The following is a 26,463-nucleotide window of genomic DNA, read 5'->3' as shown; positions in this document are numbered from 1 at the left end:
CGCCCTGCTTGCCTGCCTCAGCCGCTGCTGCATCATGGGCAGGATGTCCTCCGAGCTGGCCGCCACCCTCATTGGGATACTGCACATGAGGTACCTCAGCAAATGGATGTTTTGATTTGCTGTTTAAAAAAAGGGGGGTGGGGGGGAAGTGTGTGAACATTTATTCATTAAGCTTGAACTTTGTTAATGGTTTACACAGAAAAATCAGTATAGCAAGAGTTGGCATCATGAAGACAGTTAATGCTTCCCTCAAAGTTTACTCCTGGCCTTTCACTTTAACTTGGTCTTTACACTGACTGATTTTTCTCCAATGCTTGATAACAAAATCATATCAGTTACTTGTAAGGCTGCACAGTATGGACCACCCTCTACGATTCTGTGATGTTCTGGGTAGAATCGTTTACATTAGAAAAAACCTTTAAGATCACCGAGTCCAACTGTTAAGTTGCACTGCTAAGTCCACCACAAAGCCATGTCCTTCAGCATCACATCTACACATCTTTTAAATACCTCAGGGTTGGGGACTCCTCCACTCCTGGGGGCAGCCTGTTCCAGTGCTTCCCAACCCTTTCGGTGAAGAAACTTTTCCTAATGTCCATTCTAAACCTCCCCTGATGCAACTTGAGGCCACAACTATCAACCAGTGTCCTGTCATCACTGGTGGTCATTGTTCTGCCACTGGTTGCAGTTTTTCCTTGTAAATACTTTGACCTGCCACTGTAGCAAAAGATAACCAACCTGTGTATATTGTCATGTTCTGATTGCTTTCAAATTCTTTAAACTTGCTTTTCCTGTAATAGCCAAATCATAGTTGCTAAGCAAGTGATTTGTTAGAAAGTAATTATGCTCTTCTTGTTCTTGTCCTGGCTTGAAGTTTGCCTGCGAAGACAGGGAGAGAGGCTGCTGTTCCACCAAAGTGAGTGGAAGGCTTGCTGGGATTTTGCAAAGGTGTTTTACTTTGCTGCTTCTGGAAAAAATATATTTGCTCTTCTCCATTGCTTAATATTGTTGAACCTTGGATAAATGAGCCTAATGAATTATGGTCAAAGTGATTATTTTCTTAATGCTTTTTTGGAACTTAAACAATTTTTTATTAAAACTCAGCACGATGTACTGTCAAATACAGATCTGTTCATATTGGCTGTGTAACGTGAATAAGGTGACTAACATATGAAGTGGTGGTGATGAAATTTATAATATTCTATATAGAGAGCTATAAAAATGAAGTTCTGTCTGGTTGTGGGAAGGCAGGCCTCAAATTTTATTTTTAAAAAAGAAATGTTCTCTTCCATATACTGGAAATTCAGTGGCAAACCATAATCAATGCAAAGACAGTCATTGTAAGAACTAAAGGCAGTAATAAGCACTTTGTTATTGAAGTGCTTATCTTATCAGATTTTCAGGGAGATTTTTACAGGAATAGTGTAACTGTTCTCTGAAGATTATCAGAAAGCTGCCGGTGAGCTGTGGACATTTGATCCTTTTGGCAGAAGGTGCAGGAGGCAGCTGGAGGGTGGTGGTACCAAAAGTAGGTCACATCCGGACAACAGAGGAGGAGGAGCAACTTCTCGTTTTTCAGAGGTGCAAAGAAAGCCTTTTAATTTATGGCATTTGGAACATGTTTTAAGTTGGTTTCAAAGATTATGGATTATCTACCCAAGAAGTTAATCTGAAATAACTAGATGGAAAAGAAAAAAAGTACTGATGTAGTTATTACCAGCAGAGTTTCCTTTACTGATAAGCCCTATCAGTCCTCCATTCTGGAAGACTATAATTTCTGATGAAACTTGGAGAAGAGATAGTACTCTTGAACATTGTTTGTCTTTGACAAGGCTGTTTCCACTTCACTGAGAGGAATCGGTGTCAAAAACTGGAACTTGATCAGTTTTCTTTAGAAACACTTCTGAAAATAGTGCAAGTCCTCTAAAGGATTAAAACAAGTCTTTTTATATATAGCCAAAACGAATGCAACGGCATTGAAAATACATTCCCCTCTGAGGCCAACTTAAAAACTCGTATAAAGGGCTTATTGATGACACACATTTTAGCTGTGGCTCAGCTGCGTGATATATAGGCGAGATCTGTTTTGTGAAAGACTATACCTTTTTTTGTCCTTATTGTCCTAACTGTATTTTCTTTATCCTAAAAATTTCATCCTAGGATCCCTTAAAGAATGGAGAACTGAGATGCCAGAAATGTTAGTGGCTGCAGAGAGGGATGTCCAAAGGAAAAAAAGTTGCTTTGGCAACTTCAGTGTGCAATGATAGGGAGCTCAGTAACACTTAATACTAACTTCTCAGTAACAGAAGAGTCTGATAGATTTTTGCTTGGAAAAGAAGTTGTATGGTTAGGAGACAGCAGTAGGTTTTCTAGATATAACCCCTAGCTGGGCTTTACGAGTTTTGTAACCTGTCATTGCACACATGAACTGATTTCCATCCCTTATCAGAAAAGCCAAGCTGGATTATTGTGTCCAGTTCTGTGGCTTGCTTTTAGATAATGATGTGGACAAACTGGATTGAGTTTAAAGGAGAGCAAACAGAGGAGGACACTCTGTAAATTGTGATAAGGGGGAATGACTGGTAAATTGGCATTGCTAGGCAGATAAGGCTGGGAAGCGGGGGGAACCATGTGCCTAGAAGCTGCTGAAAAGGAATGGGAGAACACAATTTTAGCAGTGTGAGAAATACAGACCTGAAATGTCAGGAAAAAGCTTGGTTTGAGTGCTAGGAAAATTTTTTAAAAACAGAGATACTTAGTCGAATGGTCTGTGGAGGGAAGGGGGTTATAAATGTGCTTCACTGGAGATACTGGAAAAATGTTAAAATCAGGTTGGAGAGATGGCAGAGGTGAAGCCTTGAAGGGAGCGATGGACTGAGTAGCTTCTGCGAATCACTGACCGCTCTTTGATGCTCGGAGTTAAACAGGCAGGTTTTTGAAACGAGTGGTGCTGTAGCAAAATGTGTATGATTTCACAGTTCCGTGCCACAGTCTGGTTCCTGGGACTCTTTCTGTAGTTTGTAATAGTTTTGCTTGGAGAAAAAGATAGAAATCCGTATCGGGAGATGTCGTTTGTGAGTGAAGCCGGTGTTGTCAGTAGATGGCACTGTGTCACTGCTTTTCTTCCACAGCAGTCACCTTCTGTTTGGTAAGGGGCGAGTTTTTAGAAATTTCTTCTATGCCACCTGCTTATCTGTCACTCTTTAAATAGATTGCACTCAGGAGCGTCAGAGGCTCACTGCTGTATTTAGTAATTGTTCTTAATTTCTTTAAAAGCCTGTATTTCCACAGCGTTCATGACTGGCAGAGCATGTACGTTTTTACATGCATCTGAGAATGCACATGCATACCCAGTATATTTGCCACGAGAAACCACGTCAAGGTGGATTTGATGATAGTACATATGCATGATGATAAGACTGTTGCAGTTATTCCAGGAGCAATCATTACAAACTCAGAGAATTCATAGCTTGTGTGTGTGTAGGGGCCATAAAAGTAGATAGTAGATGTATTCAGGTCGCTGAAACCACAGCCCTGTGATGACTTTGGGTGGTAACATAATTATTGCATGTTAACTTTCAGAACTCTTTGTTGATTAGAAATGAATTCTGAAGATAGTGAATAGTTTCCACTTTTTTTTTCCAGTGGTGAAATGAATAGCCAGGAGGTCTGCAGGAGCCCACTGGGTGAGCCATGGTGGGCTCTGTGTGCTGAGAACAAAGATGATGTTGACAGTATTTCTGTAAATATTGGAAAGGTTTCTGAGGCTGGGAGGATGATTGTCTGTACTGTTAGACAATTGTTGTTAGGATGGTTCCCGTCATGCTTTCGGTCTAAAGCTTGACCAGTTAGCACAAGCCAAGGTTTGTTCTTACAAGATGAAATGCAGCCGCCCTGTTTTGGGTACTGTTATGAACATGGCCGGATTTACACTAACGGTGCCAGCAAACTGCTGTTCGGGTCACTGGGACAACTATAGCTGAGTTTCAGGTGAAACCGAGGGACAGAAAGTGTTCTCTTGGCTCAGTTTCCCTGCTGTTCTCCTCCAGTGCCTGCCTTGTGCCTTCTGTGTGGAATCTGAGATGCAATAATACAATTTCAATAAATACAGGCAGGTAGGATCCTGAGAGATAGAAGTGTGCTATCATTTTGGGGTATAACTCTTTCTCCCTGCTCCTGTTCATACACAAATGGGTGAGGAAAGGTATGGAGCAACACGAGGGAACAACCTGCAGCTTCAGATACAGAGAAACGAGAGATAGTGGCTTCTTGGAAGGAGACGCATTCTCTGAGTCAGCCTCTGATTTAAACCTTTGATGAGCTTAAATTTACGGAGACAAATGGAAGGGCGTGGGAAGTATTTTAAAAAGTCTTTGCATCAAATCTACTGGATGGGTTTTTCTGTGGTCTTTAGGTGGTGTTACTTAGATACATGGAGATGAATCATTCATCTTGATGCAGTGTGCCACGTTACTAAATAAGTTCAATATTTATTTTTAATTCATCATTATTAGAATAACTGGTAAATAATAGTAGCTCTCTGATGATTAAATGGTTTAATTATTGGGTGGGGTTATGGGGATCATGTCTGGCATGAGTGGACCTTTGGTTTGAAATTCCAGACTTAGCTTCATCTCAGTGGTGGAGTTTTGGTGATTCCTTGCAGATGTGGATATGGACAGGTAGACAGTTCTCTCCAGGAAGTTAAGAAATGTATTAATCATTGATGGTCTAGTAGGGACTAAGGTCATGAGCTTTAGCAGTATTATAGGTAGAGCTGGAAAGAATTTCCGGTGTAATTCCTCTACGCCTATTTTCTACATTTCTAGGGCAGATGGGCTACTTCAGAATGGTTTTTAAAGGACTAGTGAGGTATATGCTTCTCTTTTTGGAGTCCTTCTTGGGAGACTGGCTTTGAGGCGAATCTTTTTGTTGAATATGGAAACGTACTAAATACTGTAGACTCACCTTCTTGTATAGGGTAGATTGTGGTGTTTGTCTGACAGAAGGGAGGTCTGCTGTCTACATACCAAGATCTGTACTGTATCAGTTTCAGAGGAACACTGTTAGGCTCAGTGTTTGTGTTTGCTGCTTAGTGACTTCTTGGTGATTGAATGACAGATGTTCTTGCAAACACATTTTTATTCTAAATGTGATTAATATATAATCCGAGTACTTACTATGATGTATTCTATGAAATATGGATTAAGAAATGCACTTTGAGATGGTGATAAAATATGTAAACTAGGAAGTTAGATTGCTGACTTGACAAGAGAAGTTCTCTGTCTTCTCTTAACATGTCATGAGGTACAAATAAGGAAAACCTCTTCAGTGAAATTACATAAATGCAATTTATGTGCCTTTATTCAGTGTAATTACATAAATGTAATTTATGTGCCTTAATTGTGCATAGTTGTTACGATTTTTTTTTAAACTTTTTATCCATTGGAACAATGTGTCTGGAAATTATTTCAATGTAATAGAGAATTGGGCAGATAATATTTCATTGCCTAGATAAAAAACAATGGGAGCTAATTTATGGCATTTCTCTCTTGAAGTATAGTGACCATAAATGAGATCTCCAGTGGCTTCAAACAGGCATTTTTTTATTCTTTGGGGCTCTTACCCTGCTGAGGTCTGACAAAGAGTTGTTTCTGTTGCTGTTAGAAAAGAAGGGTGAGGACCATGTAAATAAGTGCCGAGTGCTCTCTCCCAGTGAGACGTAAATTGTGTGGGAGTTCCTAGTCTTCACAAGTTTGAGATCGCTCTGGGGGTGACTTGCATTCTGCTTGTTGTAACTGTAGAGGGACTCCTTCCTTAAGAGGCAGTGTCTTTAAAATACTCTGTTGCTTTTCGGACAGCAGTGAAGGAGCTCAGCCTGGCGTACTTGTTGGTTCCTGCTGTCCTCAGGAATCTGGTGTTTGGAAAGGACTGGAAGGCACATTTTAACATCTGTTTGGTATAAGGTGTAAAATTCTGTGTCTCCAGATACATTAGCCAGAGATGTTTTAGGGTCATAGTAGAGTTTAAAGTGTTCTATAGGTATTTCCTTTGTAATTCAATACTACTTTTACTTTATTTAATTATCCCAGTTATGAGATCTGCAACCTTTGACAGTATAGCTAGAGGAGGCACAGTGAGAATGCAAAATGTAGCCAACAAAGAACTTATATATTACTTCATTAAAGACTTATTGAATGCATTATTGTAGACAAGGAAAAGAAAAACATTATATTCCCCAAAAGTACTGCAAGCTACAGAGAACCTGGAGAGCATATTTTAACCCATTATTGTGAGTAACAACACTGAGAGAGCAATTGAATACAGTAATTCTCATAAAAAGGGAGTGTGGAAGAGATTTCAGAACAGCATTTTTTTAAAAGAAATAAATAAGTAAAATTAAAAGCAACCCATGTTGGAGAGTAAGTCAGAAAGCATATGTATATAGGAAGGTGTAGTAATTATGAATGGGTTGCTAAGAAAAACATAAGTAAGGTGTGTGTTCACTGAAGTGCTTTTTCTGCCTGTGTTTTCATACCCCTCAATTTAGAATCAAGAATGAAGGAGGAAAGTGCTAAAAAGGTAACAAAAATGCTTAAGGCACTATTGAATGTGAACTGGGAAGAGGAGCATGCTTTCAGAACACTGGCATTTCCCTGGCTCGGTGCCACTGAGGGTGGAGGGTGAAAGATTGATTTGTTTTCCCTGCCACAAGATCAGAAAGGATCCGTCGTTCTCAAGAATCGGGTCCTGGGGTGGGTTACGGTGCATGCCCTCATCCACATCTGATCAGCAGATTCTCCTATGTGAAGGGCTGGGACCCGAGGGGGAGAAAACTAAGCTTGTGTTTAGGCATGGCCCTTTAAACTTGTCACCAGGTGGCTGTTTGTAGTTGATATTCCTACCAAGGGGAAAAGAATTATGTTGGTGCTTTTACAATTGCACCGGTCAGTAAATGCCGTTTGCTCATTAGTGAATGTTTCTTCTGATTTGTGCTCTAATTTATAATGTGTAAGCAGTTCTTTTCTTCAGACAAGCTTTGCAACTGTGGAGCAAATGAGGACCTGACAGGCTTACTTTTAACAATGGGTAGCTCAAATTGTTGTTTTCTTAAAACAGGGTTCATATTTTCCCCCAAATCCCTGGTAATTCCTTGCAGGTGTTTGTTGTATTTTGCCACATCTTCAGATGGAAACACTTGATCCTTCAAAAGAGATAATGAAAGTTAAAACAAACTCACACTAACAAACCATTACCACGTATTGTAACCTGTTAGGGGAAAAGGAAGGGAAAAAACCTCTTCCCTTGCTCCCAGAGTTTATGTTCAGGACCTGTGCTACCTGCAGTGAAGTTGCTGTGAATGGTGAGGGGGGACAGGGCTGGAGGAGTGTTCAAAGATTCAATTATTTTCAACTTTTTTTGTTTTTGAAACAGCATCAACATCAGTTTGTGACAGTCTTTGTTTCCTGTCTCTTCAAGAACAGGTCTGAAAAGCGAGAGTGCTGATTCTCCTTAACAATGTAACATGAAACTGATTTGATTAAGTTGATGCAGGAACCTGAGTTTATACTTCATTGCAGTTACATTTCAATTTGACAGAAATTATTTTTCATTAAAGCTAAACAGGAATAAATGCCACAGCTGAGATAAATATTGGCACAGCACTTTTTAGTGTTTTAAAAGAACATATTTTACAGTAGTACATGCCTACACTGGGGAAAACTCCTTTTAGAGTGAATTTATAACCTAGAATTAAAGAAGCAATTGTGGGAGGCCTTGATTTAAATCTGTGATTAATGATTGATAAAATAAATTTAAAATAGGATCACCTTGCCCCAGTCTAAGTTAGGTTAGGTTTCTCAGGGTACTACTCTCTTGCAAATGTTTAAATAGTTCTGTACAGCTTCAGGAACACCCTGTGCTAGAATATTCTCTGTTAGGGTGGTGGAAGCACCTTCCTGGGAGGTGAAAGAATTGGATTTTAGTTTCCTTGAATGGAAAACCTGGATCTTGCATTTCTTGACTTAACCCTCGTGTTTATGAACGAAAGGATGTTAGTATCAATGCCTCAGAAGAATTGTTAATCTTGCATTTGCTTTTTCTTGTTTTACCTCAGAAATACTTGAAGACTGAACTCAGGTGTTTTTGAGATCCTTTATACTTTCTTCAATTTTATTGCTCAACAACAACAAAAAAACCAAAACCCCCACCCAAATTCTAAGCAAAACATGCTGTGTTTGATAGGTGCGTTGCTGTCTGAGCTTGAGCAGTGTGTTTTACAGGAGGACAAGTGAAAGGATAATTTCTGAAATGACTGAGGCAAGGTTCATCAGGGTCCACCAGACACCTCTGAACTACCCAAAGACTCCTTATGACTGCGTAAGTCAAAGCCAACCTTAAACCTGAACTGGAAATCAATTGGTATCTTGTTTAGGTCAAGAAGCACAAAGATGATAATCTGTAGTTGAGAAATAACCACTTGTGCCCGAACTGCAGTTGTTTTATTTTGCAACTGTGTGATGGCCCAGCCTAAAAATAACAACAGCATGAACAAAAGTAGTGAGATCTGGCTGCAGTTAGAAGGAAGGTTAACAGCAAGTGATAAGAGGAATTGCATTGCACAGTTGCTGTGACTGAGAACTATTTGCTATGCTAATGGCGAGAGAAGCAGTGATTAAGTTAATTAGATTCAGCTTTTCTTTTAATGCCATTTGGTGTACAGAGCAGGTTACCCAAAGGTGCAATTCTAAACCTCAGTGGAGAGGTTACGGAGAGCAGGTAAACTTATGGAAATTACAACACGTAATTCATCACAGTTAATGCAGGTTTGGACTAGCTGTCTGGAGAGGTCTCTCTCATGTGCAGTTTGAACAGGTTCCCATTGTCAGTAAAAATTTATTCAAAAAAGGGAAGTTACAATACTCGTATTACCTCTCCCACCTATGAATCAGGTTTTTCTTTTCAGTTATGTGTTTAAGGTGTAGACTGAATTACACAGAGGTACCTGTTAACTTCAGGAATTCAGCATTAAACATTTAGGCACTGATTTTTCAGAGTATTTAGCATTTAGCACTTGAAAGCAAAGGATTGATTTCAGTTTCACTGTAAGTGCAGGTGGAGCAGTAGAGATCAGATGGGTCTATGTGCTGCTCTTTAAGATGTGTGGAACTGTATCACTCCAGAGCTGTCGCTGCCCTTTCAGTCTTACTTGCTGTTAAACTGTTGCCGGGCTAGTGATAACTTGCAGAAAGAAGGGGAAGAGAAGCCTCCACTGTGAACAATATGGTTTTTTCTATTCTAAAAGTAAATGAATACCTCATCTGATGAGACTTGGAGAAATGTGTTACCACTGATTTCCTGTCCTTCCGTTTTAAAAAATATTTGTCTAGCATCTCATAGAACGTCTGCGATGCAGACAGGAGGGTGATGCTGTATAGTGCATAAAACCTATTTCTTTACCTGAATTGTGAGCTAATCCTTTCTTCTTTCTTTTACAGTCTCGTGCCTCATACACTGGGCACGTTATAGGTGATGCAATAAATAAGGCAGGAACAGCTCAGGCTCCTGTTGTCCTTCATTGCATAATCCTGATTGATCCATTCATCCATGACTTGGACAAGGCATAGATTTTTTTTTTAAGAGAAAATAGGACACACAGTATTATCATACTCTAAGGTATATGTACAAAGAAGCCAAGCTGAAAATTATCAGCAACTTTCTCTGCCACTTTCTAAATTGAATGCTAGATTATGTTTAACTTTAATGCTCTTTTAACATTGAGGCTTCTTTTACGTATGCAATAGCTTTCACTTTTTCAAAAAAGTAAGCTGCAGCTGAATTAGGGGATCTTGGTTTTGTGTGTGCGTGTCTCAGTGTAGCTCTGCTTGTAGATGAGTCCTAAAACCATTTTCTAGCTCTGTTATGGCTTTGTGTCCTACTCTGATCCACGTTCCTGGGGCAGACAGCTGCCTCCTCTTAGGTCTACATCAGTGGTGCTTAGCTCGGTGTGCTTTAGGATGGTTAAAGTGCTTGCCCTGTTTTGTAAGTGTGCAGGCAGTCAAATGTGGGTAGAAAAACAAAACTGCTGAAGTTTGAAAAATGTCCAGACATTTAGCAGTAAGCTTCAGAATAGGTTTTTGTGTCCAGGGATCTCCTGAACCTGTTGCAGTTTGTGTTTGCTTGCCTGCAGTGAATTCAGGGGTTTTCTTCAGTTTCTTCTGGAGTTCATGTAAAATTCTTGTATCCACTGGTCCTGTTGTGAGGAATTTGATTCACCTCCTAACTGTTGCATGGAAAAAATATTATTTCTTTTTTTAATTTTAAACCGCGTTCTGAGTAGCTTTGTCATGCAAGTCTGCTCCCTGAATTCAGGCTTATCAGGATTTCTTTCTGTGTTTTCTGTCTTCCTGTCCAAGACAGTTTTATTTTCACATTTCCCTGATTCCCTTTGCAGCTTTTCATCTGATTTATCCCTTCCAACCCCTTGCATACCCACCATTTTGCTCAGTGGTCGCATCACAGTTTGAATATCTCTGTCCAGTAAGTCCTAAGTTCTCCTCAATCTTCCTTCGTGCTCCCCAATGCTTATTTAGGTATAATGGGTGACCTCAAGTCTGACTCATGGTCCCTCTGCACGGGATTCAGGCAGCTTCTTCCCCTGTGCTGAACAGGGCACTGGCTTCATTCTCTCTTTTGGTATATGGGTCTAACTCTTGTGTGAATATTCACCTTATGTGGAATCTCTAGGGAAGCAGGTTGCAAGACTGAGGATTTTTTTTTTACCCCTACAGTTGATTATCCTACATGGTAGTCTGATTAAGTCCTGATTATTTTTCCCTGAATTTAAAGAAATTCTGAAATTCCTTTTTTTCTCTTTCTTTCTGAGTAGCTCCAGACACACGTGCATATTCTAGCTGTCATTTTTGTGAATGCTGAAATGCTGTGGGTGGATTTTCATGGGGTGGCAAAATATATATGCCTGGCACAAAGGTATTTCAAGTTTGATATTTTTGCTCCCAAAACATGGAGCTGTAAAAGATTTCTGGAAAACAAGCTTTCCAGAGTTTCGTTACCCATGAGCTAAGCCATTTTGGCTGTTACCAGAGAGAAATTTGAAAAAAAAGTGATCTGAGGCAGATAGTTGGCTTGGAAAATTGCATTCGGAAGTGCTGAAGTTTCACAAGATGGTAAGAGCAGAAAGCAGCAACCTCCTGCAGCAAGGATCCCTAGTCTGCAGTGCAAGTGCCAAGAGCAGCACACCAGGAGTTTGAATGATAGGTGTTTTGCATAATGAGATGTGGATCTGAGAGGCAGCCTTTTGAGGAAAGCATGTGTGAGGTGCACTGGTTCCCAGCTCCTGGCTTTCTGCTGGTTCTGCAGAACCCATACACAGACAACTGGGTGGTCAGCGGTGTTGCTTGCTCTGAGTTCCCACAGCTCTCACTGGAGAAACAAAAGCGGGCTGGCGCTCCACTTCTTACAGATTGTCCCTAAAAAGGGAAGTGGCAGTCAGCTTTGATAATGGGTTTGCTCCTGTCTTTGCATATTGCTCCTTTTTTTGTTCTAAATCTCAAAGCAAGTTTTTAATTTAGTTCTGTGTTTAGTAGCTGTAGCTACTCTAAAATAGATGCTGAGACTGCTTTTAAATGGGATTCATTGCTCATGTAAAGAGCTGTATTAAAAGCAGTGGATATAATGAAAAATACAGACCAGCTTTGTAAGATAATGACTTTTACCAAGTAAGGGAAATAAAACTTAATTTACTGTGTGTTGGCTGTTGTCACTACATTAAAGGTTATACTGGTATTTATGAAAAGTTGCTATCTCAGTAATTTAATCAACTTAACCTAAGCCCCTGTAGGGGTACAAAGTTCAATATTGCTTGTCTTGAAAAGAGCAAGTTCTGATTTTGCAGCTGTTTAAAGTGCTGTTTTAACAGCAGCAGTTAGAAACAGGAATGCTGGAATTAACAATTTAGCCATGCTAATTGATTGTATTGTGCAGGTGGGTTGTGAATCCTTAACTGTGTGGTTTTTAATAAACTGTCTGCTGTTGGTTTTGTGTAGATCGTCCTTTGCAGGCTGGAAGTGCCAAGTGCAGGATAACTCAGTGAATGATGTGGACTATTTCAGCTTCTTGTTTTCAACCCTTATAGGTAATCCATGGGAATGTCAAAATTCCGAGTTAACAACGTGAAATTTGTTTTGGTAGTCAATTACTGGATTGAATTTAGAATAAATGGTGTAGTAAGTACTTCCTGGAAGTAACTCAGTTCTTCTTACGTATTTTTGGTATGAGATACCCTTTTTTCTTTTCATGCGATTTTTATAACACTGTTTTTACACTTTACTATTTGGGCCAAATATTTGCATACAATTTATTCATTCTTCCAACTTTCTTTGGAAAGTATGAGGTGAACCTAAATTCAGCATATGACGTGAACAGGTATTTTTTTTTCTAGATTTAAGTAAAAGCCTGTTATTGGCTCGTAACAGTATAAATGAGTGCCTCTGGGATTTCCTGTGGACATGCTCATGCTATTGAAAACATTCCATCAGGATAAAGTAATCAAAGTACACTAAAGTGAGCTGCCCAAGGTCAGCATGTGAGCAGAATCGCTTCTGCTGCTATATCCTTAGTCAGATACAAAAATAGTTGTATCCTGTGGTGATGCAACTTTGGGAAATTACAGTGGTTAAAATGGTGTAATATTACTAAGAGATACTTTCCAGTAACAACTTCTGTGGTAAAAATAACGTGTTTTCTCTTCATGACCTCACTCATTCATAATGTTCAACTACTTTGCTTTCATAAATTAGCTTTTTCTTGTAAAACAGCGAGGAGAGAGCTGTACTGATAACTGAGAAAAGAAAAGCCAAACGAAAGCCACTGTTTTGGAGCAGTAGTCCTGTTTTACTAAAACATCTAATACCTGCCTAGAAATAGTTAGCCAAATGGGGTTTTTGTTTAACTTTTTTTAACCCTGAGTTTTACAAGGTTACTGAGTTACTGTGAACACATGGTGAACTGTCTTGCATTATACCTGGTCTTTTATTACTTTGTAAAGATGCATACATTAAAAACAGCAGCATAACACTGGCCTGTTACATGTTTTTATTTGGCTTTATAGTTTAAATGGGCATGCCATTGATTCTTTCAAATATTTTTCTTTTCTTTCAGAAGTCAGAATTGTATTTTTATATACGTGATTTAAAATACCAAGCAGGAGCTTTTAACCATAAAGTGTTATGTGGACGTAATTTAAAAGAGAGTTGTTGTCAGTGGTGCTGTTGAAGTCGGACAGTGCTTAGCTTGTTTTGTGATACTATTGTACTGCTTCTTTTTCTCTAGGGTTTTCAAGAGAGGAGTTGACTAGTCTCCAGGGCATTAGAGGAAAACCACACATTAGCCAGACACAGCTTTCACCTGTCCGTCTTTACCTAACTGATCTGGACCAGTTTTTACACCACTGGGCTGTGACAGAGGTAATACATCAACGCTAATTCTAAATGACAGCGTACACACTCCGAGTGCTCTCCATCCCTTTCCCGCAGATGCCTGAATCCTGTTGTGAGTTGAGTTGAAAAAAGATTGAAAAATATAACAGCTGTCAAACAGCCAACGTTTTTTGACAGCCATCACGTAATATTTTGAAGGAAGCTGCTGTGAAAGGTGAATGTTCAGGCATGTAGTATGCAAAACAATACTCATGGAAAAGTGGTTAGAAGCCTTGGTGGAAAATTCTTAAACACTTTTTAAGACCAGCAGTATGTTTTGCCTTTCAAAAATAAAGTAAAAATGCTAATTATAAAGAGTTTTCTTTGAGAGTAAATTCCACTGTTAATTAAAAAGCACTTGCATTAAATGAGATTTTAACTTGTAGGTAATATTAAGTTGGCATTGGCGATTATTTAGAAAAACTTCTGATGCTTATTTAATCAAAATTTACTGAGATTAGAAACTCCACTGTGAATTCAGTTCCTGCTTGTAAGATTGCAAGAGCTGAAAGCTCAATTTTATTGTTGGTTCTAAAGAGATCTGAGCCACCAGATTTTATTCAGAACAGGTGCATTAGTCTCTGTTCTGGCTCAACTCGTTATTGCTTAGCTCACCATAAACCACTTTAACGTGTCAAGTCATGTTTTAATGACGTGCCAGTTTGACAGTATTTATGAGATCTCTGTCATGAATACAGAAAGAAGGGTGTAACGGAAGTCTTAGTCGTACGATTTATTCTGGGTCTTAGCTGCAGTCTTTTTGATTCAAGAAAGCAGTACATTAGATTTTTCTCTTGTAATTCATGAAGTTTAAGTGATAATGTACTGAAACTAATGATAGCTCGAGGCACTTACTGAATGTGTGCTATTATGTATTGGAAAGTATTTTAAGCAAAGTCGTTGTTTGGTACCATGGCTGACACACGTCTTTAGATGTCCTGCCTTCGGTCACTTGGCCTGTGGAGCAGCTAAACTTTCTGATTTGTTTCACTTTGTCTTTTCTGGGCAGTAACGAAGCATTTTCTCACCAAAACTTTCTCCAGTATCGAAAGACTAGAATGCTTTCTCTCTCTCTGTTTGGCACAGAACTATTGTTCCATGAATGCACCAGAGGGGTTACCTGATCCTCAAAGAATCAGCAGAATCCCATACAGCATCTGAAGGGTTTATATATACTTCATCTGTTTCTGAAAATGTGTCATCTTCTGTCATCTTCTTCCTCTTTTTGCTTCTCTTCCACAAATCTATCAAAGTTGGCTGAGAAACTACATGACAGCACTATTTTCACTTAAGGATGGTGAAGGAGGTTCATTGTAGATAGCTTGTTTGTGCCTTTCATTCCTGGTTCCGAGTTTGTTTTTTTCCTACCACAAACTTTTCAGGGTTTTGGTGCCATCAGGGAGAGTCAGTATTTTCAGAAACTTGAGACTTGTTTTTGTTCAAAGTACCTTTTCTTGGAAAAGATACAAGCTGCTCTTTCACGTTCCCAGAATTGGATGGCAGTCATTAAACAAAGATCTGGATATCCTTGGTTAGTAATGAAAGAAAATCTGGACTCCTGTGGAGCATTGCACTATTTCTGCAGTTATGTGTTAGCCTGAAGTATTATCTGGAGACTAAGCTGTGAAGGAGAATAGGAACAAAAATTCCACGCATCAGAAATCTGTGTGAGACATGTTCTAGACCCACCTCATTTTGTGGGCTGTTAACCAAACGGAGTTTTGGACTCTGAGTTTGAGAATGATATTGGAGGCTTTTCCTCATAGGCACATTCATGATTGTTGAGAGAAAGTTGCTAGTGAACCGTGTTATATAAGATACACCTAGGATGAGATAGTAAATAGTCAGCAAGGATTTATGAACAGCAAATTGTCCTCAACCAACCTGTTAGCCTTCTGCAACAAGGTGACTGGCTTCGTGGGTGAGAGGAGAGCACTTTCATCTTGACTGGAGTGAGGTTTTTGATGTTGTATTATCCCATGACATCCTTGTCAACATGCTGACAAAGAACAACTTAGAGGTGTATTGAAACTGCCCGAATGGCCAGGCCAGAGGGCTATGGTCAGTGATGAAAAGTCCAGCTGGAGACAGGTCAATAAGTGTCAATAGTACCTCAGGGATCGGTACTGGGTACTTTCTAACCTTCACTGATGGCCTGGACAATGACACCAAGTGCACCCTTGGAAAGTTTGCAGAGATGATACAAAACTGGGATGACTGGGTGATAGATGAGGTAGTTGTGCTGCTGTTCAGAGGGAAATGGACAGGCTGAAGAACTGGGCAGAGAGAAGCCTCATGAAGTTCAGTAAAGGAAAATGCGGATTCCTGCACCTCGAGAGGAATAACCTCAGGCATCTGTAAGTGCTGGAGGCGGACTAGCAGGAAAGCAGCTCTGCAGAGAACCTTGATGTTCTGGTAGACAACAAGCTGACCATGAGCAAGCAATGTACCCTTGTAGCAAAAAAAAAAAAAGTCCCAACAGTGTTCTGGGCTGGTTGAGGAGTGTTGCCAGCAGGTCAAGAGAGGTGACACTTCTCTACTGAGCACTGGTGAGGTCATGTCTCAAATACTGTGTCCAGTACAAGACAGTCTCTAGAGACAGTACTATAGTGTCTCCAGTGCAAGAGAAGCACAGACATACTGGAGCATCTTACACGTGAGATGATGCTGAGAGACCTGGGACTGTTCAGTCTGGACAAGAGAAGGCTCGGGGGGGTCATACCAGTGTGTGTAGATACCCGCTGAGAGGGAACAGAGGTGGGAGCCAGACTTTTCTCAGTAGTGTTCCGTGACAGAAGAGGGCAGATTCAAAAACATGTAAGGTTCCATCTAAACACAAGAGAACTTTTTCACAGTGAGGGTGGTCAAACACTGGAATAAAGAACCTAGAGACATGATGGTTCCTATCTGTGGATGTACGCAAAACCAGGATGGGTACAGTGCTGGCTGACCTGTTCTAGCTTGAGCAGGAGCGTTGGACTAGAGGAGCTGGAGAGGATCCCTTCCAACTTCAGTGATTCTGTGATCCTTGAAAATGTCTCCTCTTCAAAAAACAGAACTTTGGTTTCACCACTGGAAAGTCTCTTCATTATTATTTTTGGTTTTAAAGCATAATGAGATTCCCAGTACAGGGAGATTTTCGGTTTTTATTTGGTAGGTTGTTACAGTTAGGTATGATCTGGAAGTCACGCTGTTCCTGTGAAAGGCCTGCCAGAACTGGTGGTATTGCAGTGCTGTTCAGGGTGCTCCCCCCAGATCACCAATTTTCTTCCATGGAATTCGTGGACAGAAGAGTAGGGGCACCTCTTCAGTAGCTTGCTTCCTCACTAGAAAAAAATTAAGATATTCTTTCCTCTTTCCTCTTACGTGTGATCTGGGTTACGCTGTGTGAAAACAAGGATATTTGGAACAAAGAAGAGATGAGTATTAAGGCGACCACTTCCTTTTATGAATCACAGGATTCCGTGCATTCTTCACTTGGCTGGTTTTGATTTCAGATGCAGTTGTAGATATGGTAAGTGGTATATAAACAAAACTGTGCTGAAGTTACCACTGAAAATCAGATGTTAGGCTTTTAGATGAGCCCCCCTTTTCTCTCTGTTTAAATACCTAATGCAGTGGTGTGTTCATGCGGTTTTAGGAGTTTTCTCTTTTCCTTGTTGAGTAGCATTCTCCAACAATGTTGACCCATACTCTTTCACGTTCAGTTTGTAGTGAAAGCATTCTGGGGACTGGAGTCCATATGGGATTTGGAGGCTGGACCATTTGAAAACAACATGGCAGGGGGAAGGGACGGAAAGGGAAAAAAAAAATCCTGGCTTGGGAATAACCTTTCAATTCAAGGTTTGCCAAAAGTTGCACAGAAATAAGAACAAGTAGATTCCACCAGGTATGGAACAAGCTACTCTTGTCTCAAAAGAAAATAAACCAAAAACCACCCAAAACCCAGAGCTGCACCCTCTGGGGAGAAAAAGCTGCCAGCCAATCGTGAAGCTCTCCTAGGATGTGTTGAAAGACAGCGTGATCTGAGGGCTCTGTGTGCATTGCGTTTGAGAGAGGTAGGTTTGGAGACCACTTCCTTCCAAGTGGACATAGTTCAAGGTGTGACACAATTTCAGAAAGAAAATATTTTTAGCTGTGCCAGAAAATTATTTGAAGAGGTGCTAGAGGAAATAATAAACCCCAGCTTGAGTTAGTCACACTTCTGTGGAGGTGAGTAGAGCAGCGCAGCTGCTGAATGCTGAATCTTTCATGCTGTCCCTTGCTGGATAAGGAAGTTTATGGCGGTGCTGTGATATTAAGCAAAATAGTTGTAGTGATTTAAAATACCTGGTAAGTGAGAACAGCCCTCGGTTGGCTGCAGAGCAAGCAGCATCCAGGCCTCTACTTCATGATGAAATGTTTAAGAGTTCTCATGGTGTAGCTGTAATTCACAACTTCCTCGTAATGGAAGAATATATTGTTGTAGATGAAAATAAGGAACTGATGGAATCGGGATTTGACAGCTTGGATTCCTGTGAATAAATGAGACTAGTGCTCAGATCCTCCTTTCCTTTCTCCTCCTTGTTGGTATTCCATCCATCTCCCTCCTTCTCTTCCGCTAGTTTTGTCTAAACTATTGGCTAGTATTTGGCTCTCTGCTTAAAGAGTAAAGTTGCAAATACTAGTTGCCCATAAGTTTAATGGAAATAAACAGGTGAAGGAGTAAAACCTCTAGATTAACACAAGTCAGTTGGTAACTCATAGCAGCAGCTGGCTGGGCAGCCTGCGTGGGCATCGCTCTGGGCCAGGCTCAGCAGGGGCTGTCGGGGGGTTGTAAGGTGGCTGGTGTTACGGTGCTGAAGTGGAATGGCAAGGGATGAAGGGTCCCAGGTGTGCATCTGTAGGAGGCCACAGCTTGTGGCTTTATTGTTTGCTGCTTGGCTTTGTTTTCACACCGAGAGGAAGGCAGACCCAGCTTTCCTTCGCTAGCTGTGCTGTGCCGCGAGGGGTGCGTGTGGCTCGTGGTGATGAACTGTAATGTGTGAGGTCTGCGAGCCAGAGGGGCGGCAGAAGAAAAGGTGTGCCCTGGAGAAAGAGCGGGTCGTGTAAAGGAGAAGAATGACTTGAGGCATTTTCAAATGGCAGTTTGGACTTTGGGAGTGTTGGTGTAAGCGGTGCACTTCATAGCCTGTGGCTCACCGTCACCAGTGAAAAGGCCAAACACGTGCCACTCTGAGAGGAGTTGGTGCTTTTAAGTGGTTTCTAACAAACACTGTTTTGAGATGGATTCTAACTTTGTCTAGAGAGTGGTGATTGTTATAGTGGAAGCCACGTTATGATTTTTTTTGGTGGCAGTTTTTAGGTAATAGTGATTTTTCACTTAAGGATCAATAAGAAAACTCTCCCTTTAAATGCTGTTTTGCGAAGCTGGGAAGGTTAATCTTCGTATTTTGTCTAAAAGATATGTTAATTGTGAGACCCTTGGTTCCTTCTCTGAATCAACTTCTACTTAAAATGTTCTGCCTTATTAAAGCAAATAACTTAAAACCATACACCTCCGTAGCTGAAACAGATGGGCATCCAGAATAAACGGTTGCACCCTTAGGGAAGAGGCTTTGGTCTTTTCTCATTTTGACTGTGCCTGTAGTGTTTGTCGGCAATACTGTGCCCTGCCCTGTAACTGAATTGCTCTGCCAGTACTGAATGAGAGAGCACCAGCAGAGATAAACAGTTTAACGAGGTAACCCTGTATACAAGATCGTTTCTGTTGCAATATTTGATGGTTTGGACACTCAGACATTGTGGAGGGGGAAAGCAAATGATAATGTGAAGGTTCTGCTCGAAGTCGAGATTCTAGAGTTATACTGAACACACAGCTGACTTGAAGAAATAAAATACTCCACAAAATGCTTAAAATGTTTGAGAGCAAACGCATGGGAAGGTCAGCTGCTTTTAACAGCAGTCTGTAATTCAAAAACCTTGGGATGCATCTCCTGTAATATTCTAATGTGTGTTAAACCCAGAGACGTCTGATGATAAGTGCAGTAGAGTTGGGAAGGCTGTATCTGCACTGGTACGCTATGAAAAATCATGACGAACCATGAAGATACCAAGTCGGGGCATGTAAGTTAAAACTCCTGCAGCAACTTTTTGCCTTGAGAAGGAAGAGGTGGTGTGGCAGCATGTAGCTTAACTTCAGCTAGAGATTAACACTTCAAAACCCACTAAATTTTAAAAATGTACATTTTGAGTTGAAGTTCCTGTCAGATTTCAATTTGTGGTCTTAATTGAGATTTCTAGGTTAGAGTTACATTGGGGAGAAAAAGCAGCTGAGGGCAAATCATATCTCTTCTGAACTAGAAATATGCCGTGATTTTTACCCTTTCTGAGGAGGATAAAAAAATTCTGTATAAGCTTGCTTGTGTTTTGTCAAACTACATCACGGTATCCAAGTGTAATGTTTAGAAATGAGAATGCACTGTTTTCCAAGAAAAAAAAAACAAACTCCAAAGCAACAAAAGACAAATTATATAAATAGATGTAATGCCTCCTAAAATTAATAAAGTTTTTTCAAAGGTATCTTCCATAGTTTTGTTAAGTCATAAAGCTTAAAAAATCCCCACAAAACCACCACCACCAACAAAAACCCAATAAAACTCAAACACCAAAACTCAAGCTCCCAAGAACCTTTCTGACCTTCAGGCCAGTGCTCCACTGTACCTGCATCTTACATTTCCAGTGTATCTCGCAAAATCGTACAGCGGGGAGCTCAGATGTTGCTGGATGTAACTGGTGTGAACCAACATCCCGGCAGCTGCTGTGTGTTGTGCTGTATATTCACATCCTGGCTTGTGGTACCCCGATTTGCTCCAAAAGACAGACTTTGTGGGACAAGAGGTAGCTTCCGAAGCGTGAGGTTTTCTGTGTTTTCAAGTCCTTTTGTTTGAGGAAGGGGCAGGCTGGTGAATTTGGAGGCTTGTAGACCAGGTGTTCCTTTGACCATCCTGCACGTGGTCTGACAAGGAGGCATCCAGGAGTCGGAGTTGGCCATGGTGACATTTTATAGCTGTGAGAAAGCTGCAGAGCTGCGAGAGAAGGGCTCCTTATAGCTGCAAGAGGATGGAACAAAAGCTCCTTGGGTAGCAAAGCTGTTTCGTGGTGCCCTTTCTTTGAAATTTGTTAGTAAGATGGCTCTGAGAACCACACCTGTGCTGTTTTTCAGGTACGGCTTCAGCTCCTCCGCCAGCATCAGCTGTTGCGCATAAAACCTGGTTTTGCTGACAAAAGAATAGTATTTTCAGAAATGCCCATCACTTGGTGAGACAGTAGGATAGTCTCTAGCCCATAGTTCTCTTGTCTTCTGGCACCAGATGTTGCTGGTACCCAGGTTTAAACACGTGCTCAGGTGGTTGCACGGGGGTGAGCAGTGGTGATTGCCGCTTCTGGTGCGCAGTGGCCGATCACGGTGACTCCACCTGGCTTAGCTGACTCTGCTGTAATAGAGGTTTAACATCCGTCTCTGTGCTGCAGCCGAGGGGTCTGCAGGTCGGCAGTCACCACGGTTAACAGAGCAGTTTGCGTGTGCCGCAGTCTCTGCGCCAGCAGCTGGTCATTAACTGGGTTCATAATCCTGCAAAGTCTTTGGAAATAGGTACTTTTCAAGGTGCGGGACACAATACATGTTCTTAAGCATTTGTAATTCTTAAACAAGTTTCCGTATTCCTGTTTCTCTACCCTGCATGTAAAATTAGCCCCATAGTGGGAGTTTTCCCCTCTGGCTCACCTATGTTCTCTTCTCCCTGGAGACTCCCTTCCTTCTTTTTGGCTTTTTCTTTTTCTAACCTAGGTTTGTTTTTGTTTTATTGTGATTGTGTGGGGGTTTCGTGTGGGGGTTTTTGAGTTGTGTTTTTCTTTTTTCTGGAGTCATTGAATCAGGAATACCTTTCACATCCGCCCCGTGAGCTTAGCCAAGGCAGAGGAACAAAGATCTCTTGTTGTACGCAGCTTTCTCAACAACTCAGGGCACTGTTAATATTGCCCTGTCAAATCAATTTATTTCAGAAAGAGAAGCAGCACCTGTCAAGGGAGTGCACTGTCTGATATGCCAGAGTGCTTCGGGGGAAGCTGGCCAAGCTTCAGACGACAAGCTTCATTGCCTGCCCCATCACCTGAAAACTTCTCATTTTCTACGCTCTGCAGTAACACGTTACACTGGATAGAGTCCCGCTCGAAACAGGCATTTCACGAGGGCTTGGGAATTGGCTGCAGAACAGCCTGTTACATTTTAGTTACCCGTGTTTGAGGTGCATGTCGGTGTGAATTGAAAAATATATTTTTAAAGTTCACGTTAGGATATAATGTCTGGTGTGTGCCAACTTTCTTTTTTTAATAAAATCACTTCTCTTGGAGTCTGAACTGTCTTTGGCCTGACTCCACAGAGCAGCTCACTGACATACTTGATCCACCGTGTCTCCTGCTTGCTTGGTTCCTCTCTGTGCTCACACTTGTGTGTGTCTGTCTTCAGAGGAAAGCGAGTATTTTTCTTTGAAAAGGAGTACGTTGCAGCATGATTAAGCTTGAAATAGCACACAGATTTTCCAGGAGAGTTAGAATACTTGCACTGAGGCTTTTTAAGTCAGGTTTCTATTGTGTTATGGGGAGCATTGAGTGAGTTAGGGGGTGGGGACAGCTAAATAATGAACAAGGCAGTACTCTCGGTTCATCATTTGTGCACGTTCTTGTTGCCATGAGGGCTCAGGCTGAGACTGGGCTTCCTTCGGCCATCCCCACTCTGCCTCCTGGAGCTGAGAACATCTTACAGACAAGCGATACTAAACTGATGGGCTCCTCTGATAGTTCATTGGAGCTGCGAAAAGCCCGTTTCAGATTGGATTAAGAGCCAGTTAGGCTGGCTTATAGCGCACCCAGTTGAAGACCAGAGTAAACTACTCCATGGTGCCAGGATCTCCAGAAAGCCCCGGGAGTGCTCCTGGGCTGCCTTCCCAGCCTTCTCCTCCCACCCCTCACCCGCCGTTTTCGCTGGCCGCTGTTGGAGTGCGGCAGGCAGGGATGCCTGTGCAGTAACGATTTCCTGAAGCACTAGTAGGGAGCCTGCTGTCATAGCTGAGTGGCTCCTGAGTACGAAGGGTCGTCGGGCTCGTCTGATCAATAAGGTTTGGTTTGAAAAACTGCCAATGGATTACAGAGCCTCTAGTGCCGGCTGCATAATGCTAATGGATAATCCCCGTATTTAAGAGAATTATTTTCTTTGGCTTAATTTATGCAAGTGGATGTGCAAACAAAATAATAAAACAAAGGATAAGCATCCCCCAAACCTCTAAACCAAACCTGTTATAAAATACTTGTCTCAAAAAGATACAGACCTCCCTACGATCAGAAATGCTCATTCTCTGTCCATTCGCTTCAGTAACACCCTGAAACAAAAACTGCTCTGGCTTTGATCCAAAACCAATCTATGAATGCGCCAAAAATGTGGTAAATGCTAATCAAACGTAAAATAATGAATCAGCTGTGACATTTTATTATGGAAATTAAACATCCTGCAAACCCTTGCCTAAGGAAAATAAACTGTCAGGAAAAATACCAATTTTCATGTGATAATTAAGTTTTCTTTGCTTCTCATTTCCATGTCTAATAACGTTTCAGTTTCACTTTTTGTAACAGGCAGTTGCTAGAAAGCTGTTTCGAGCAGGGTGTAATTTATGCAGTTGAAAAGGATTGCCGCTCCCGCCTAATGGCAGGAGAGCAGAACTGGGTGTAGCGAATCGTGGTGCTATTTGGAGGGTCAGAAAGGTCCAAAACGTTGAAAAACGAGAACTGCCCCGCTGCACTGCACCACAACCCTTCTCGGCAAGTGTGCTGCTCTTCGTGGCGTGATGCCCGTTTTCCTGGGCAGATCTGGAGAGTCTGAGTGTCAGTGAACTGTGCCTGTTACAAAACACGCCAGCAGTTGTCACCTTGGGGAGGACCGCAGGGGGCTCGTAGGCCTATTCCAGGGATGCAGTCCTAAGGTTTTATGAGTAACGAAACCTTAGTTTGCTGGCTGGGCCTGGTGGGTTTGCCTTCAAGGTCTACCTGTGTGACCTCTTGAGGGTATGTATTGCATGGAAAGGGGTCTCCCTGTGTCTGGTGATGTGTGCCCCTCCCACTTGTAAACTTCCTTATGGGCCACGAATGTCTCCTGCCTTTCTCCGTCCATAATCGTCCTTCCTAATTTCCCTCTCGCCTGTGCTGCCAGCCAGCTGTGGTCATCCTTAACTTTTGTGGCTGTTTGGTTGTGTTTGTTTTCCTGCAGCAGTTCTCACTCTTTGTAAGTAACAGTAATACCCGCCCTGGGGTGTAGCTTTGCCAGGGTCAGCAGGTTAAGGTCTCTCTGACACCTCTCAGACAGGATCTCTGCTCTTTGTGCAATTTTTCTGTGCCTGTTCAGTTTGAATTTACCTTTCCTGGGAATGAGTGACTCCTATTTCGCACAGTATGTCAGAAATAGCCTAAGCAGGGTCTGACGGAGGAGCACTGAACAGATCATCAGTGCTCTGCCTGATCACGCCTGTGGTGAATATTTTGCCATCCTAAAGTGACATTTGCCCGGTTCGTGGCTGTATCACAACCACCTTGTGGTCAGTTGTTATGCACAGAGTTTTCTCCTCATTTCCAGCTGTCAAAACCCCTCCCTGCATGCAGAAGTTTTTTCTTAGTCTCCAAATGCATAACCTACCACCTTTGATTCACCGATTTATTTTTTTTCCTGTGTGTTACTCATCAAACCCGTGAGATCTTTTTTTATAGGTTAGTCCAATCCAAACACGTTTCTTGGAAATATTCCAGAGTACTTCATATTTTATCACGTTCAAATTGCAGTGTACAGAAGCACTACTGTGTCTAGGGTGGGGTATGCAGGTTTAATAATATTATTTCATTATGAAATAAATGTGTAAAATCAATAAAAGTATTCAGTGCAAGAGGCTCTATAACATTGTCTTTGAAATAGTCCCACTAGCCAAATAAAAATGCGCCTGTAATACTGATTAGTGTGAGCAGTGTCCTGACAGCCCGACGGTATGACGTTCCATCAGGCAGATGTGGTAGGGATCTCCTGAAGCTGGCCAGCCTGAGCAGAGCTACAAGCATGTGTGGTGTGTCATTTTGGAAAAAGCTGAGCACGCTTTTACATCACCACTAATTCCACTGCTTGGCCGCTTCTGACTAAGCCACCACTGGCACCCGTGTTACTTAGGATCACATTTTCGTACCACAGGAGCTTGAGCTAACGGTTCTTCTCCTGACCTTTCCTTGCCTTGGAGTCTCTCTGCAGCTGGAAACGTCGTGGACTATTATTTCTGACACCACATGGGTGATGTTTTCTATTTTGTCATTATCTCTTGTTTAGGTGTCCTGACCTGCCCTGATTCAACCTAAGTCTCAAAACCAGGATGTTATCACAGAATTTAATCCCTCAAGTCAGATCGTTCTGTGAATGTTTTCTTTAGTTCTTCCTGCAGTCGGCAAGGTACCACAGAGGAATGGGGTTTGCTTAGTCAAGAGACCTGTAAATCTTGGGGACTTAAATCTTCCCTCCCTCAAAATGTTTGATCCGTCTGATTCTCTTAAGGAATGAAATCTTCTGTTCATGCTTGTGTATTGGTTCTTCCAACTTCCCTGTCCTTAGCAGGACATCACAATTGCTAATGGTCTAATAACGCGGCGTGCGATGCGTTCTGGAGGCTTCAGCTGACACGCCGGTGGGATGAGCCGCGACTGTAAACGGAGGGAGGTCACCCAAACTCTCCGCCTCGTTTGCAAATTATTGGAGTAGATGGGAAGTAAGAGAGGAGCAGAGAAGGCATCTGCTGAGGATTGCAGTACAGCTACTAGCACGTCTACTAGACGTCTGGTTTCTTTATCCAGAAGCCATATGGCACCTTACAGCATTTCACGGGGTCTGGGTCCACTCTTGTTTCTCCTCCACCCCGGTCATTCTCACCCATGTGTTTTTTACTAAAAAACGATGATCAGAGTCTTCAGTTCTGAAGGGTTTTTCTTCTTTTTAAACCTCTTTCCATCACAGCTCTAGGCAGCTAATACAGTTTGCTAGAGCAGGCTGCTGGGGCAGTTCATGAAACAGGATTTCCTTTCCAGTGTTGTATTTTTTTATCATCGTTAAACTTGACATTTTTGATAGGGTAGAGGAAAATAAGTTGGAAATGGACCTTTGCTACTTTCTTCTTTGTTACATTATTGTTCTGTCCTGTTTCACTGTGATTCCTTTGTTTCATGCTTGATGAAGTTCTTGTGAAGTTGTTTTCCAAAATTCTTCGGCTCCAAGGAAAGGCATGTGGAGGTTTGCTGTAGCTGGATGGAGTATTTTTGGCCTCCTTTTTCTATCACACAGGTGAAATGAAGAAAGCCACTAGCAAAAAAACACTGAACAATTTCTGTTGGCAAAGTTACTCTTGCATTGTAAAGAACGAATGCGTTGAGACAAAGCTGCTGTCTGTCCCTGTAGGTACTTTGTATTTAGGTCTGTCAGCAAAGCGTGACTACGCAGTGGGTGATGGCTGGTTGCGTTTAGCGTACTTAAATATAAATGTGTTTTATTAAAACAGATGATCTGTCACAGCTTGTCCACCATACCTTCCCAAAGTCAGTGCTTTGACATTCTCCAGACTGGCATCTGTAAATATCTGGTAAGTAGTTTGTTTTTTTTTGTCTAGGTTAACTTTCTGGCGATAAATTTGTTAAGGTCTCATTACCCCCAAAGCCACTTATTCCATGTATTTCCTGTGTCATCTCAGCATTTGCAAAAGCTTTCAACAAGATCAGCAGTTTTAAAAAATGTCTAATAACTGTTGGTATCTAAACTTACATGGATTTATTTTGCTCTCGTTTGTGAATAGTCCATCTTGTTTTCAAGCCAGGACAGCTGTAAGCGAAAGGCTTCTTGGTTTGGTTCGCTCTTCGGAAG

The 26,463-nt window shown here is 41.5% G+C and overlaps 1 protein-coding gene across 1 annotated transcript in view; it reads left to right on the top strand.

Annotated features, from left to right (window-relative positions):
* Positions 1 to 26,463, top strand: part of TEX10 (testis expressed 10) — a 50,031-nt gene that overhangs the window by 19,225 nt on the left and 4,343 nt on the right. The window contains 4 exon segments of the mRNA XM_010145262.1: positions 1 to 90; positions 12,066 to 12,154; positions 13,351 to 13,484; positions 26,105 to 26,185. Coding sequence (XP_010143564.1) covers positions 1 to 90; positions 12,066 to 12,154; positions 13,351 to 13,484; positions 26,105 to 26,185 — 394 coding nt within the window.

The sequence above is a fragment of the Buceros rhinoceros genome, unplaced genomic scaffold (assembly GCF_000710305.1).
Source record: "Buceros rhinoceros silvestris isolate BGI_N320 unplaced genomic scaffold, ASM71030v1 scaffold1341, whole genome shotgun sequence".
NCBI lineage: Eukaryota > Metazoa > Chordata > Aves > Bucerotiformes > Bucerotidae > Buceros > Buceros rhinoceros.
Note: the sequence above shows the minus strand (reverse complement) of the source record. Positions and strands in the feature narration are given on the sequence as shown.